The sequence below is a fragment of the Gopherus evgoodei genome, chromosome 5 (genome assembly GCF_007399415.2).
Source record: "Gopherus evgoodei ecotype Sinaloan lineage chromosome 5, rGopEvg1_v1.p, whole genome shotgun sequence".
NCBI classification, from domain to species: Eukaryota; Metazoa; Chordata; order Testudines; family Testudinidae; genus Gopherus; species Gopherus evgoodei.
In genome coordinates, this window is record NC_044326.1 from 63,283,544 (window position 1) to 63,299,571 (window position 16,028).

The 16,028-nt window shown below is 40.2% G+C and overlaps 1 protein-coding gene across 2 annotated transcripts in view; it reads right to left on the reverse strand.

Moving 5' to 3' along the window:
• STOX2 (storkhead box 2) overlaps window positions 1-7,863 on the reverse strand; it is a 108,120-nt gene extending 100,257 nt beyond the window's left edge. Inside the window, exon 1 of one of the 2 annotated variants that reach the window (XM_030564345.1) lies at window positions 6,726-7,863. In XM_030564345.1, coding sequence (XP_030420205.1) covers window positions 6,726-6,891 — 166 coding nt within the window. In that variant the 5' untranslated portion in view covers window positions 6,892-7,863. The remainder of the gene's footprint in view (window positions 1-6,725) is intronic. The other variant, XM_030564347.1, reaches the window with a different exon arrangement.
• Between the last annotated feature and the right edge of the window lie 8,165 nt (window positions 7,864-16,028).

The window sequence follows — 16,028 nt, forward strand, 5'->3', positions numbered from 1 at the left end:
ACCTGCAACATACCTGTGCCAGTCTACAGAAACCTCCCAGAACACTGGGGGGGGGGGGGGGGAAAGCCCAACTCTTTGGATTTGGAAGAATGCCACAATATTCTTAGGAAAGTTTCAGCCTTTTTTTTTTTTTTTTTTTTTTTAAACCTGGTGCCCCAGTATTACAACTGTACACAGAATTTTACTGGAGAAGGTAGTTTAATTCTCCCTCTGATCCTCTGTGCTTTCTAAATGAGTGCATATATGAATTAATTCTCATTGTGGTGGCAATTAATATGGGCATTGGGCTGGACCTAAGGTGAATCTTCAAGCCTCAGATTCCTCCATCTCCCTTCACCATGCAACACATTTTGCAAAGATGTGGTTTATATTCAGTTCCAGACTGGCAGGTTCATCAAATCTGAGATTTAGTGGACATTAAAAGAGAAAAATCTCTACAAGAAGGCAGAGTGTAGTTTCTACTTGTGATTTTATTTGGAGCTGACTGTAATCTTTTATGAATACTTTGTGTTTGTATTTTCTCTGATTTTTGGGGCAGGGGAAGGTCTGTATACTGATTGGGTTATTGCAATATATGCATATATTGAGTTAATTTAATAGCAGGATTGAGAGGAAATGCACCTTGGAGTGGTGTAGAAACAGATATACACTTCCCAGAGTACACTTCAAAGACAATGCAAGAGCCATTAATTTGGATGCTCTGGCTTTAGGCCCACCCCCACCGGCACCGACCCCCTGCAGTGCTCATTAAAGATGGGGAATGTGAGCTGGGAGAATGAGAACTCTGGCTGGATTTAAAGAAAGGCCATTAAAAGATAGGGGCAGCGGGAGTTAAGGACAACAGACTAAGACCTAGACTCCCAAAGGTTATGGGTCTGGGTTAGACAGATGTGTCTAGGACTCTAAGAGAGACAGGAATGCATGTAGACCATTTGTTGTTTTAAAATCCATTAATCAACAGTAAAAACTAAGCATAATTTAAAACAACATTTTAGTTGTTTTGGTCACTGTATTCACAAATGGTCACAAGCTTTTGAAGGGAAGAGCCACGGATATCCAAATCCAGTCAGACCTGTTGCACAGGCATGCTTCATACACAGGTAACTACAGTCTAGGGCCTGGTCTAAGAGTGGAAGAATTCACTCTACCCGAGGGGAAGGCATGAAGCCTGAGACCTGAGAGAGTGCACTCAGAGATACCATAGAAGAGGTCAGAGATACACAGTCAGGGTGACCAGACAGCAAGTGTGGAGGGCAACAGGTGCCCATATAAGACAAAGCCCTAAATATCAGGACTGTCCCTATAAAATCCGGACATCTGTTCACTCTATACACCAGGGTTCAGCAACCTTTCAGAAGCGTTGTGCCAAGTCTTCATTTATTCACTTTGATTTAAGGTTTTGCATGCCACTCATACATTTTAACATTTTTAGAAGGGTTCTTTCTATAAGTCTATAATATATAACTAAAATATTGTTGTAAGGTTTTTAAAATGTTGAAGAAACTTCATTTAAAATTAAATTAAAATGCAGAGCTCCCCGAACCAGTGGCCAGGATCCAGGCAGTGTGAGTGCCACTGAAAATCAGCTCGTGTGCCGCCTTCGGCACCCGTGCCATAGGTTGCCTGCCCCTGCTATACACGATGTAACAGGGAATAGTGGCATCAATGTTGTAGGATGGTGACAGTGGAGAACTTCCAATAAGTGAGCACAGCAGTAAAAACAAGAATTGCAGAAGGAAAAATCTAGAGAAAAAATGTGTTGTGTTCTTTTCAGGAAGAAACTAGGAAAAGATAGATAAGAAAAATGAGCTACGAGCAGCTCAAGAAAGATTAGCTAGCAGAGTTATAACTGAAAAAGTCAGAGCTGGTGGCTTTGCTGTTTGAAGCTGATCAGAGGCAGAATGGGTACCAGACCAGTACACGGTAGATGGTCCCAGTTCCCTTGTGGGGCAGGTGGGTTCTCCAGAGGACAAAATAGATGGGTAGGGCCAGGGGTGCTGGAACCATTTGTACAGTGGGGGTGCTGAGAGCCAATGAACCGCAGTATAAACCCTGTATACAATGGAAACCATTTCAAACTAGGTGGTACAACAGCACCCCCAATACCCCTAATTCCAGCACCTATGGGTAGGGCCAGGAGCTTTGACGACAACTTTCAGAGGAAAATGAAGAAGAGGGTGTCAGGAGTGTAGGCAGTGAACAAAGGAGCAATTGGGCCACATCCAGACTGGGTTCACCGATCCAGCAGCAGAGGAGGAAAAACTAGTTTGAGAGAGAAAAGCTGCACTTGGAGGCCACACAGCTTGCTGTTTGGAAGCCAGAGAGACCAGAGATGAGGTCAGAGGTGCAGCTGACCCTGCAACCGTATCATTAACAGGTTCAAAATTTTTACTGGTCCATTAATGGACTCAACTTAGATCATTTCAGAATCCACGGAGATTGGTACAGTGCATCACTATAAAGCAGCTGGGTTGGAAAGTGCCTTAGTTTCAAGCTTAGACAAAGTAGGTGATGTAATGCTGTTTATTTCACTAACAATTACAGTACAGCAAATCTCACGCCAGTATATGTACCTTCAAATAATCAACTGAAGAGAGACACGTTAGCAAGCCCCAAAGTGTTCTGTATTGTGCAGTCCCTCAGCTACAGTAACTTGGGTATTCTTTTGACCACCAAGCCTCTATGGACATCTCCCATTTGTTATTAATTTGGAAGGGTCAAGCTTAAGAAAAGATCTAGGATTCTCCAATTCTCTCAAATAACTCCCAGGCTCCCTCTGTTAAATGAAGCTGAAGAGACAGTACTATGCTTTGTGTCAAAATGTAATCCCTCAAAAGAAGTACAGAGAGGAGCAAGCTTTTTCCTTCAGAAGCGAAGTTTGCACTGGGCAAAAACTGCTTGAATTGTGTCCAGTTTTTTGTTTTGTTTTTGCTAATAAACTTTTTGTAAAGATAGTGGCTCATAATGGAACACCAACTGGTTTATACCAGAGCTAAATTTCATCCACTATGCCATTACTGTTAACTTCTGAGCTCTGAACTAACTGCAGACATCTCAGAAAGTAACCCCTCTGTAGTTCCAGAAAGTACTCATTTAAAGTCCTTCAGACATGCTCTCATGCTGTTTACATTAGACTGTTTCTTTATGATGAAATGGGATAGGTTTTGCCAACCTCAAGTTAGTAAATTACCTGGAACCCCAACAAGCTTTATTTAAAATAGCACAAAGAGTTGGAATGGTATTCATATATAACAAATATAAAAGCCAACCCAATCCAATTTTGGTAGTCCAATATAATAGCTGTGTAATCCACAGCACATGGATCATCTCTCCTGATTAAACAAAAACCAAACAAACTTTCTTTACAAAAAAAAATGCTTCTGACACTTGATGAAGTATATACATTACCTTATGTGGTTTTTCAGAGTCCCCTTTCCTGAATCTAAGTAACTTTCAGTCTCCTTGGCGTTTTAAAGGACTTTATTTTCCCTTTGATTAAGTAATAATCAATAAAAATATAAAAAGTAAAATCTCTTTTTCGGTGATGTGTGCAAAATTTATTGCACCCATTTGTTCAAAATCTCTCATATGCAAGGGCAAACACCTTTATTGTTATAGTTTTCTTTTCAGCAATAGAAAAGCTTTTTTCCTTAGTCAGTCTTTCACTGGCAAATTAATATTCAGCATAAACAATGAACACATTGCATGGCCTTTGAATCCAGTGGTTGCTAGGAAGCCTGAAGAAACTCTGAATTACAGCAGATTAGATAGCCAGCACTAAGAGATTATTCACCATAAAAATGTGAGATTTTTCTAGATTTATATAATTTTAAATTCATTCTTCATTGATCTGCCAATCTCTTTGTGGGCTTCCCGACATAAATTTCATCCATATTTGCAATAACTGCCACAGTTTATGGGCAGTTTGCCCTGAAGGTACTGAAAATGCTAATACTAAACATCAATGTTTCTTACTATAAATCAAATTTCAAAACTGGTTCTTCTTCATTATCAATGAAAATATTTTTTTTTAAATGGTGCACCATCACTTCTCTAGTAAGGAGTCTGCATTTTTCCAAAACTTTACTTGTAGTACACAATTCTTCATTAGCACCGCCTAGTATTTTTGTATTGTTTAAAGGAATAATGTGTATATACCGGATTTTCCACAAAACAATTCAGAGTTATATTTAGTGTTTATTTGTTTAAGATTTTTAGTGCCATAGTAAAGAGTCATTTGCTCATTTGCCTATTCCTATCTTATATCCCTGAAATAAAGCAATCAAGCCAGAAAACAAGCTTTCCCTCTCCTTCCCCCACTCTCAAACAATGCAGCATTTAATTGAAAAGGACAACAATACTAATGGTGATTAGGTTAAATGACTGGACAAATAGAATGCAGAAGTCTGAAAAGCCTATGCATTTCAGGCACTTTCTCCTGTACAACATTTTGGGTGACAAAGAATGTATTTGTAGTCACAGTCACAACTTTTATGCAAGATGACTTCCTATGGATTTCCTGTGAGGAAGAAATTACTTTAATAGATCTGCTTATATATAGTACCCTTTCCTCCCAAACCTACTATTTGGAAGTGCATTGGACAGGGCTCATTTAAAAAAAACAAAACAAAAAACAAAAAGCAAGCCACTCACAAAAAGATCACAATTACATTTCCTGCTAAAATTCTACCTACTTAATTAAAAAAAAAAATTCTGGTTTTCATGTCCATTTTGTAATGCCTATAATAACTTTAGGAGATCACTCATACTAGATGTGACACCTGCTTTTCTTCCTCCATTATTGTGTTATAACATTAGAAATCAGTCTCCTATATAGTCATAGCTGTATCATGACTTTCTGGGATTATTTTATAACACATTTATAATGGATGTTACCCTTCCACCCGCATCTCTCACACACAGACACCTACTCTAAAATACAGATCGCTACACATTTGATCTTAAGGACGACTCAAATTTGATCGTACAGACCCTGTTAGGATAATGCTTTTGTGAATTCAGACTGTTTCCAGGAAGAATGTATCTGAGTTGCACTCATGTGTTAAAATAAATAAAAATAACCCCCCCACCAACTGTCAGAAACACTGCTGAAAGATTCTTTAGCTTCAGAACTGGTTTCCATACTAAAAGAAAAGCTTAAAAGTATTGTTTGAGATAAAATTGACAAGGTGCATCTCAAACTAAGAATATCAGAAAAGTCAAAGAATAACTGTTTAGATTTTAGAAGTACATGCTGGAGTGAAATCTGGCTTGCATCACCACTCAAAATATATACAGTACCTACCACTGTAGCTTTCTTCAGCTGCTTAACCATAAGTTATACTTGTTATTTTCCTTAAATATGAACCGTTCCACGACAGAGAAAAATCAAGACGACTATTGCCAAAACAGCACAATATCCTTATGAAGGCAAATTTGCAACTTAATGCACATTATTTCCTTTAGGTTTTGGGGTTAATTACAGAAAAATCATGAGACAATTTTTAAAACACGAAAAACCACTCCTGGCTAAAAGAGACATGTTTATTAGGAAGAACAATAATAAAGTAAGAATGTAACTGAAAACCACAAGCTTTGATTCAACCTTTCCAGCATAGATGGGATTGGAACTGTTTTCAACTATGCATGGTAAAATACCTTCATTTTCTTTCTCCCTCCTCTTTTTTCCTTTTAAAGGAATCTGCCTACTCAACCTAAATTAAGCCTTAGAGGAAAAATGTGCCTTCATGATAAATTGGTATTTGACATCATAGTAATGAAATGTTCTGTCTCATCATCACAATAATCAAGCAGTTGAACAACAAAGACGACTTCCAGGATTCTTCTTCCCCACCACCCAGCATTCTCTCAAGTATTCTTCCTGTGTTTATCGAATTTCTGAATTACACGGCTGATCAGATACATTTCAAAATGAACAGGCTTTCATTTAGAAATATGGAGGCTTTTTTATTTACATAAGACACTAATTTGAAGAGTAAACCCTTCCTTATTTTTGCCTCTGTTTTTACATTTTTGTGCTTCTTTTCTGCCAAGCACAAACGTTTTGATTCAGGGTCCATTATTTCCATACAACTTCTGTTTAAAACAATGAATTGATGAATAAACACGTACACATGTGCATGCACACACACACATTCTTTATAACAAATACGGCATTTATATTTATTTTCACTATGGATACACGTCTCTGTATGGAAATATGCTTCTGAAACCTGACAAGCTTGGAACAGGGCAAGAGCATTCAGAATTACAGGTGACACTTCTTTAGAAAATGCAATATAGATATGCCCCCATTGAGATAATTGTACCTGACCAGTTGGAAAGGGAATGTTTGGTTAGGTAGTAAATATTCAGCACATACTTATTCGTAAGCACAAGAGCAAAGGGGCTGCTCTGATCATGACACCCAAGTCATTTTTATCTATCCTGAGCTGAAAATATAGGTAAGAAAATTACTTCCTTTCATTTATTTTATTTTTTACTAATAGATTTTAAACACCATATTGAGAGGGCCCTGCTGTGAATCTTGCTGAGGTACAAAATGGTGGATATCTGTGCCTTTTTTTTTTTTTTTTTGCATTATTCACAACTTATGCTATCAGTCATATTATATCCTTTTACCTATCAACACAGTATTTTATAAACCAGCCAAATAAACACCCATCATTGAGCCTTGCAATAAGCACAAAAATGCTGTTACAAACCTGATGTCATGTAGCCCCGTGACGCCTGGGCAATAAAAGCTGGTGGGAAGTGTTTGTGCAGTCGGTAGTCCTTTTCACTGCGGGACCTCATGCGGTCTGAGGCCCGGTCGGAGAAATCTGAACTAGGCCAGGCTCGCCGTAAGGTTGTACTCCGTGTCTTCTTCATTTTGAGGCTACCTGCAGTCTAATCCTCCAGCAGCAGTGGCATGAGTCAGGCCTCACGGTGTGCTTGCGACGCTTCGTTTCATTAGTCTACTACAGGCACAGCTTGGGTAGAATCTGCAAACATTTTGTCACTACCTCTTCTGTGAAGCAAACTGCAGGTCTGTTCCTTTTTTTCCCCCCCTCGAATGATCCAATTTTTACACACGTCCCACAATGCATTACACTTCATTTGCAATCAGTCCAGCTTATAGCTTCCAGATTCATGTGGAGGAAAGGCACATTATGTGGCTTCTCGGGCAAGGAGGGTGAGGGGGTAGGGGATTGCAGCATGAAAAGCTCTGGGATCCCAAACAATAGCTCGATTCAGCATAGGATGCTTAGTCAAGTGTGAGCCAGAACACAAAAAGACACAAACAAACAAAAACCCCACTGCCTTTGGTTTTGACCAGAAACAGAGAGCGCCCAGGAACTGTAAGAAGCACGGTCAGATCTCCAACTGCACAGGATTAGAATGACGCTTTGATAACAGTGAAAGTCATTTTTCTTCACCTATCAGAATCCAAGGCAAGACTCCATGGAAGCATCCTAAACCATTGCAGCAGTAATCATTCGATCAATCTTCCTGTTAGCAGCACCCACCGCTTTTCCATACACACTGGATGTACATGTGTCTCATTCACACATCTAGCACATATGACCTACAAGAAGCAGCAACTGTATTCTTGTAGAATCCGGGAAACACAGATGGTCATAATGGCTGAGGCGTCTGTCTTATGCCCTCCTTCAGCAGTTTGCCAGTTGTTTCTTTTGTGTGTGTGGTTATTTGTTTTAAGGGATAGATGTATATTCCTCTCTAATGCACTAGCTCCTGCCGGCTTGGGAGGATAGGCTGCAAATTAATCCAAACATTTGCTTTCAGTGAGTCCACCGTGTATAGTCTGCTCAAGTTGCCACAGCTCCTCCGCTGAACAGTTCTCCGCCTTGAAAACAGTGAATAGCTATTGAAGGGCAGGAAACAAGGCAGCCACCCAGTCTCATGCTAATCAAGAAGCTGTCTTAAGTTAGATCCACTGATCCTGTCAGGCTTCACATTTTAATGTGAAACACCCTTGGGCTCACTCAAACTTTGGCTTGTGCCCCAGCCTATAATCAGCTTGCATATATTTTCATACAAAGCTGTGTGTTTTTAGGATAGTCCATCCCCCCTGAGAAGGAAGGAAAGAAAATCTGTTGTTTGGAAAGAATATTTGCTGCAGAACTTCTTCCTCTGCACAAACCCAATGGATTGCAAGTCAAAATGAGGACAGCAGGAATCGGTTCATCTGACAGCTGCAAACACATTCCATTGCAGAGGAATCAAGCTGTCTTGAAACTAGAATGGAAACAGCTACTTCACTCTCTCTTCTCTAGTCGTTAACCACTACCAACTGGCTAAACAGCAGGAAGGCCTGCAACCTCTTTCAAAATCAAGGCTCAATACAGCTGTTTCTAGTCCCACAGCCAATCATTATAGGACAACAATGCATGCAGTGGGGGTGGGGAGCAGAAAGACAAAAACAGATACATTTCAGCTTGGGCTACAAGTCTGGAAACACCCAAGTTGCTGCTACGTGAGAGTTAAAACCCAGTTTAGTGAGAGTTGTGGTCTTTTGAACTGCACACTTTTTAGCTATGATTCTCAGTATTAGGAGTTTAACTAAACTTCACTCTGATTACAAAAGATACTTAGCCCTTCCATAGTGCTTCACTTCTTCAGAGTCCTCATATACAATTATGACCCTCCCTAGACTGCAAGGCCAGCAGGGACTACTGTGATCATCTAGTTTCACCTTCCCCAAAATAATTCCCAGGGCATGTCTTAAGAAAAAATATCCAATCTTGATTTAAAGCCTGGCAGTGATGGAGAATCTACCACAACCCTTAGTAAACTGTTCTAGTAGTTAATTACCCTTTTTTTTTTAAAAAAAACAATAAAGTCTCATTTCTAGTCTGAATTTGTCCAGCCATTGGATCATGTTATAACTCTCTCTGCTAGACTGAAGAGCCCATTTTCAAATATGTTTATCTACTGTTGGATTGCTCCACATCTATTTTTAAATGAACTTTTATAAATCACCAATTCAAATAAACTGAATTCATTTGTTTATTTTTTTGCATGGAACCAAAAGCGTTAACCCTCACCACCAGTCATAAACACACACCCCCCCAGACACCCCCGCCACACCTACGGACTAATCAATCTTTTGGGGTTTTTTTCTTTGCTGTGCTTATAGGTCATGAGGAAGCTGCTTCGCAGTACTGATGAAGAACTACTCTCTGACACAGATGGATTCCAAATGATCCACCTCTCCCCTCCACACCCCCAGTGCTGTTTCCTGTAATTTAACAAAATGATATACATTAACAATTAAAACCATATATCAAAGAAGCAGGAAATGCTCCAATAGTTTCCTATTCTATAGATTACGTAATATTCATCCTAACACAGAAATTCCAGGTTTCAGAGTGGTAGCCATATTAGTCTGTATCAGCAAAAAGAACGGGGAGTACTTGTGACACCTTAGACTAACACATTTATTTGGGCATAAGCTTTCGTGTGCTAAAAACAGCCCACAAAAGCTTATGCCCAAATAAATGTGCTAGTCACTAAGGCGCCACAAGTACTCCTCGTTCCTTTTTACAGAGATTCCAGTTACTGTATCTGGATTCCAGATGCCATCTTGAAGAAATATTTAGGCTCGGATTTTCACTGAAATATGAATTTATAGACTTCTAAAAATATATTAAACACAGAATTACTCCTTAGTGAGGCTTTTATAGTGGACATATATTTGTAATGGGATAATGTGAAGAATCTGCACTGTCATCTGAAGTTCACTATAATGCAGCGTTTTAAAAAGTTACTTAAATTAAAACTCAAATTAAAATTTATTATTGCAGCTTTAATTTACTTCTTTAATATGTTACTCTTTCCTCCTAAAGGTATTTCACATTTTCAAAGGATAGCTAATTAGAGTTCTGTAACTTTGACTGCAACTCCAACTGTTTTAATAGTATTAAAACTCTGAGGGCTGGAATAATAAACTGAGCATCGGGAGTCAGTAAATATGCAGTTAAAATCTCACATCTGACTTGTGTTGCTTTGGGCAAGTCACTCACTGCCTCAGTTTCCCTACCGAGGCAATGCAAATAAGAATTATTTGTAGTTTATATGCTCCTCTCCTCTTGACACCAGTAGGAGTTACATGAGTAAAACTCCACATATAGCTTTCAAAATGAAACACTGGGGGATTCTTTCCCATTCACCCTTATTTTCCAACAAATACATGTAAAAATGTAAAGGACGACAGTCAGGTCATTTTTCTATACTGCTACAAAGATGCATGTTTCCTTTGACACTTCTCCTTCATGAGTTGAAGGCAAGTGAAAATGAAGATCAGCAAAGATATGACCGAGAGCTCCATTTAAAAAAAAACAATTAGATAAGATTTTTTTTAAGCACACAATTTACTAAACAGTCTGGGTTTCATCCCCTATAACTATATGATGCTTTTGCTGGCCAGTGTTTTCAACCTAAAAGTAGAAGCCATAATAATTAGAACTCTCCTCAGAACTCTTAAGCTTTGTGTAGCCTAGAAAGTGGCAGGGCGGATGGGATAGCTCAGTGGTTTGAGCATTGGCCTGCTAAACCCAGGGTCGTGAGCTCAATCCTTGAGGGGGCCACTTAGAGATCTGGGGCAAAATCAGAACTTGGTCCTGCTAGTGAGGGCAGAGGGCAGGACTCAATGACCTTTCAGGGTCCCTTCCAGCTTTATTTAAACAAAAAAGGGACTGAGTTAAGGTCGGGATTAGTTAAGACAAACTAGCTAAGTGTGATCTAAAAACAGCCACTTTTCCTAGTGCAGATATAGGTCAAGTCATAGCCAAAATCCTAGGCTGTAACTCTACCAGCTAAAAATTGAGCTAAAGATGTTCCCTGAATCTACATTAGGAAAAATATGTTTGAGTTTAGGTCAGAGTTAGCCAGTTCACATTACCTATCCCTAGCCTAGACAAAGCCTTAAATGCCAGTCTGATTTATTATATAAGACTTCATAATGTGCTTCTGCACATGAGAATGGAGCTGCCATTCTACTGCTCCTAAAAATAAAAGGATGGCTGGACAGATGAAAAATAAGATTAAAATAAAAAGACATTAGGAAAAAGAGAGACAGTCTGAGGCAAGGGTCTAAATGGAGTAAGTGACAAGGGCGTGGGGGGAAACAAGGTAAAGAAATAAGCTTAAGGGCTTGTCTTCACTACCAAGGTAAGTCGACCTAAGTTACACTACTCCACATAGCTGGAGTCAGCGTAGCTTAGGTCAACTTACCATGGTAACTTCACTGTGCTGTGTCGAGGTAGACGATCTCCGGTCAACTTCCCTTCACCTTTCCAAGAACAGTGAGTAACGTGGTTGACCAGAGAGGGCTCTGCTGTCGATTTAAGCAGGTCTTCACTTCACTGCATTGATCTCCCCGTAGTGAAGACAAACCCAAAGTGAAGAGGAGAAATAATAGACTAACAAGTAGGGCTATACAAGCAGGGATCCTGACATTGGCTTCCCGCATAATGATTCCCTACTGAAAATTACTGAGTTGAATTTTAGAGTCTACCCCAAACGATCAATTTTTACAAGAATAGGGATATAAGGAACGGCTATATTAAACGCAAAGGCGTGCGTGCTCATGCCACTGATAAGCAGAGTATTTAACTCTAATTCTTTACTAATAGCCTGAGAAATACATGGACAGCAATTAATTTCATTTTACTTTTGTTTCCTTAAACAGTACACATATCTTACATGGTAACCTGACCGTTTAATTTCCTGATAAGTTCTATGCACAGCAGATACAGGATGTTTTCCTGGTAATATGTAATTTATATGGTTAATATAAGATCACATCTTTTCTTCTGAATGAGTACGTGTGTTTTCATGGTTACTGCTATTGGTACAGAGTATGACATGAGCTGCATTTTTGTCCTGGTACAATTTAGAGCAAATTAATACAATTGTCCCAGAAAAAACAGTCAAAAAGTCAGATTTCTGTTAAAATAAATAAATAAAACCATCACCATCACCAAACTTCTCCTTCCCCCCCCTCCCTCTGGTGTTTTAGATATCTGTCTGAAGCATGTTTCAGAGGCCATCTCTCACTTGCAGAACCCTTATTAGAGTGGCCATCTATGCCTCCCTCCTCCTTGTACTCAATTTCTCAGTCTCTCTCTAGGCCCAAGCTGAAAAGAGTTTTCTGACGTATCTGAAAGATTTCCTCTTTTGAAGAGAGAAATCCAGAGCAAGTTTCCTCCTGCTATTGTATCTGTTTGAAGCCAAAGGGTGTTAACTAGAGTGAATCAAATGTATAACTTGAACACCTAAGTTTAAGTTTTGGCTGTTTTGTTTGGGGGGTGGGGGGTTGAGGAAGAGCTTCAACCAAACTTGTCATGACCCAATTCAGCTAAGGATGGGGGAGAGGGGAAGCCCCCTGCATATGGACATTAAAAAGATAATGGAATTTTGCTATTTGTTCTAATAGATATAGAGGACTGTCATAGTATAATTCCCAACTCTGGACCTCAGCGTCCAGGATATGGGTACTAGCCTAAAGTCCTCTAAGCTTAATTACCAGCTTAGATTCTGTAGCGCTGCCACCAATCAGGAATTCCAGGGCCTGATACCCTCTGGTCCCCCCAAACCCTTCCCTGAGGACCCCCAAGACCCAGATTCCTTAAGTCTCAAAACAAAGGGGAATAAACCATTTCCCTTTCCCCTCCTCTCTTCCTCCCAGCTCTTTCCCGCCCTGGGTACACTAGGAGACCCACCCCGAGAGGAATGTTACCTTCCCCCTCCCTTCTTCCCCGGAGAGAGATACAGAGGCCATGGCTACACTAGAGAGTTGCAGCGCTGGTGAGGGGGTTACAGCGCTGCAACTTAGGATGTGGCCACACTTGCAAAGCACGGCCAGCGCTGCAACTCCCTGGTTGCAGCGCTGGCTGTACACCCGGTCGAGCCTCGGTTGTAGGGATTCCAGCGCTGGTGATCCAGCGCTGGTCAGCAAGTGTGGACGCCCACCAGCGCTTTTATTGACCTCCGGGGTATAAGGAAGTATCCCAGAATTCCTGTCCACAACAAACCGGAAGAAAGGGAGAGCTCGGAGTTCAGCCAAACTGCTTATTTAAAAAAGAAACACAGCTCCTGTTTGCTGAGCGAGCGGAGGCAGGCAGGGGAATTACTTTGGAATGTTCACAGCTGTTTGCTTGAAGAGAGAAACAGCACGCTCACACGGCAGAGGGGGAGGGGAAAGCCCGTGTTGAGCAGTTGCTTATCTGGTCTGACAGGTATTTAGAAGTACATAATTTGCATTTAGTGAATGAGAGAGGAGTGGGGAAAGGGAGTTAGAACTTTTAAAATGATTGAAGGTAGGCACTGTGTGTCTTCCAGTCCTTAGAACTTGCAAGGCAGGGAGCTGAGAACAGTGTCAATTCCAAAAATCCATTGTCTGTCTGTCTCCTCCACGCTCCCTGTCACATTCCACCCCACCCCCCTCTTTTGAAAAGCACATTGCAGCCACTTAAATGCTGGGATAGCTGCCCACAATGCACCACTCCCAACAGCGCTGCAAGTGCTGCAAATGTGGCCACACTGCAGTGCTGGTAGCTGTCAGTGGGGCCACACTGCAGCGCTGGCCCTACACAGCTGTACGAACACAGCTGTAACTACCAACGCTGCAAAACTGTAAGTGTAGACATGGCCAGAGATAAACGCAGAGAGCAGATTTTTCTTCCCTCCTCCCTTTCCTTTCTCCCACCAACTCCCTGGTGAGTGCAGACTCCCTTCCCTGGAGTCTTACAAAAGATAACCAAAAAATCAATTAGATAAAAAAAAGGAGGAAAACTTTAATAAAGAAGGAAAAACATAAAAATTGTCTCTGTAATCAAGATGGTAAATATACAGGGTGTTTTAGCTTATAGACAATAGAAAGAAACTTTCTCCAGCAGAAACACAATTTAAGCTACTTCCAGCAAGTACACATCTGCAAATAAAGAAAAACAAGTTAAAAGACTATCACCGCCTTTGTACTTACTCACTATTCTGAATAGATAAGAGACTGTAGCAGGGAGATTGGCAGAAACCTGGTTGCACCTCTAGTCCCGTCCAGGACCCAGAGAGAACAACGCACAAACCCAAAACCCACAAACAAAGGCTTCCCTCCATCTAGATTTGAAAGTATCTTGTTTCCTGATTGGTCCTCTGGTCAGGTGTTTGGGTCCCTGTTTGTTAGCCCTTTACAGGTAAGAGAGACATCAACCCTTAACTATCTGTTTATGACAAGGACAAAGGATCTGGTTCTGATTCATGACTCTAGGCCCTTTCATTACTGAGAGAGAAGGCCTTGACCAGGTTCAAGTGAAGTTGTTGTTCTTGATGGTTACTGTTACTGCTGGAGGCCCTTACAATGGCTCAGCTGGTTGGATCTCCCACACACAGCATTAAAGAAAGAGGCAGAATCAAGGGTGCACTGGCCACAAAGATCCCAAAGTGTTTTGAGTTGAATCAGAAGAAACCGACAGCCTTAACATCCATTCCCTCACTTAATTTGTGTAATTACCAGAAGCAGACTGCCTACAAATGGCCACTTCAAAGATGCTGGCTTGGTATTACACATTTAAAGAGAATGACTTAGAATACCCTTAATATATCCTAAAGCAATTTTTTTTTATTATTAAGTAAAAAGTGTGCTAAACACCTCAAACTCCTGGTGAGTTTACTGGGAGTTAAGGAAGCTCAGTAACTTGCAATAATTGCATAAAAGTTTCAGATGCTTTCATGAGCTATCTGTTTTGGTCCTCCTTCACATTTAAACAAAATGAGCAAACAAGTATTCCTAAGCATTTCTACTGCATTTTTGATCAGAGTCCTTTACAAAAATTAAATAATCAACCCTCCTTGACAGAATTAATTATTACAATCTCTGTTTTACAGATATGGAAACTGAGACAGAATGAAAAGTGACTTGCCAAAAATCACAGAGCAAGTTAATGTCAAAGTTGTGGTTAGAAATCAAGAGTCCCTGACTTCCAATTCACAGACCACACTTTCCTTGATTTATGAAACATGTGATCACTCCCATATGACATGGTGTGTCCAGTGTTGGCAAGATGCGGATTTTGAAGTAACATTATGGTCCTCTTTGAAATTGAAAAAGTAAAACCAATTTGCAAATAGAAAAAGGACAGACCTTTAAAATAGCAGAGTTGGTGGGTGCTGCCATTTTAGCTTTTGAGGCCTAAGGGTCAACTGGCTCAGATTCTAAATGAAATGAGAGTTTAAACTAACAAGACTCCATCTTGACAGTAAAATCAAAACGGGGGAAATAATCAAGACACACATGAACAGCAGCTTTACTCCTCATTTTAGGGAAAAAATGAATCTCAACGTTTGTATACCTGTACACTCAAGGATTCATTTCTACATTACTACCTTGCCTTGCTCATTGCATATAGTGAATCAAATGTCTCACAAGGAGGAAATTGAAGCAGCTTTGCTTTATTACCATTGGCAGAGTTTGATAGCTGACAAGCTTCCAACACAATCACAGGAATCAGTTTTGGAGTGGTGCTTAATTCCCTGCAAAAAATGCTGACATTTCAGTCTCTATACTGTTAGCATGTAATGAGAATCCTTTCAAAGCCTGTAGAAATAAGCAAAGAAGAATATGAGAGTTTGTGTTTATATTGCAAAGGAGATGGCAGTCTCTACCAAACAGGCAATATAGAAATAGGGTGACCATGTTTCCTGGAAAACTACAAATAGCTCCAATTTTCAGGGACAGTCCTGGCCTCCTGGTTGTATTTATAAAACTAGGGATTTCCTAAGTATTTCAAGCTGAGATGTTGTCATAAACAGATAGCTAAGGGTTAATGTCTCTTTCACCTGAAACACCTGACCAGAAAACCAATCAGGAAACCGGATTTTTTCAACTTTGGGTGGAGGGAAGTGTGTGTCTGAGTCTTTTGTCTGTCTGCCTGTTTCCTCTGAGCTTTGGAGAAGTAGTTCTATTTTCTAGTCTTCTGTTTCTAAGTGTAAGGACAAAGAGATCA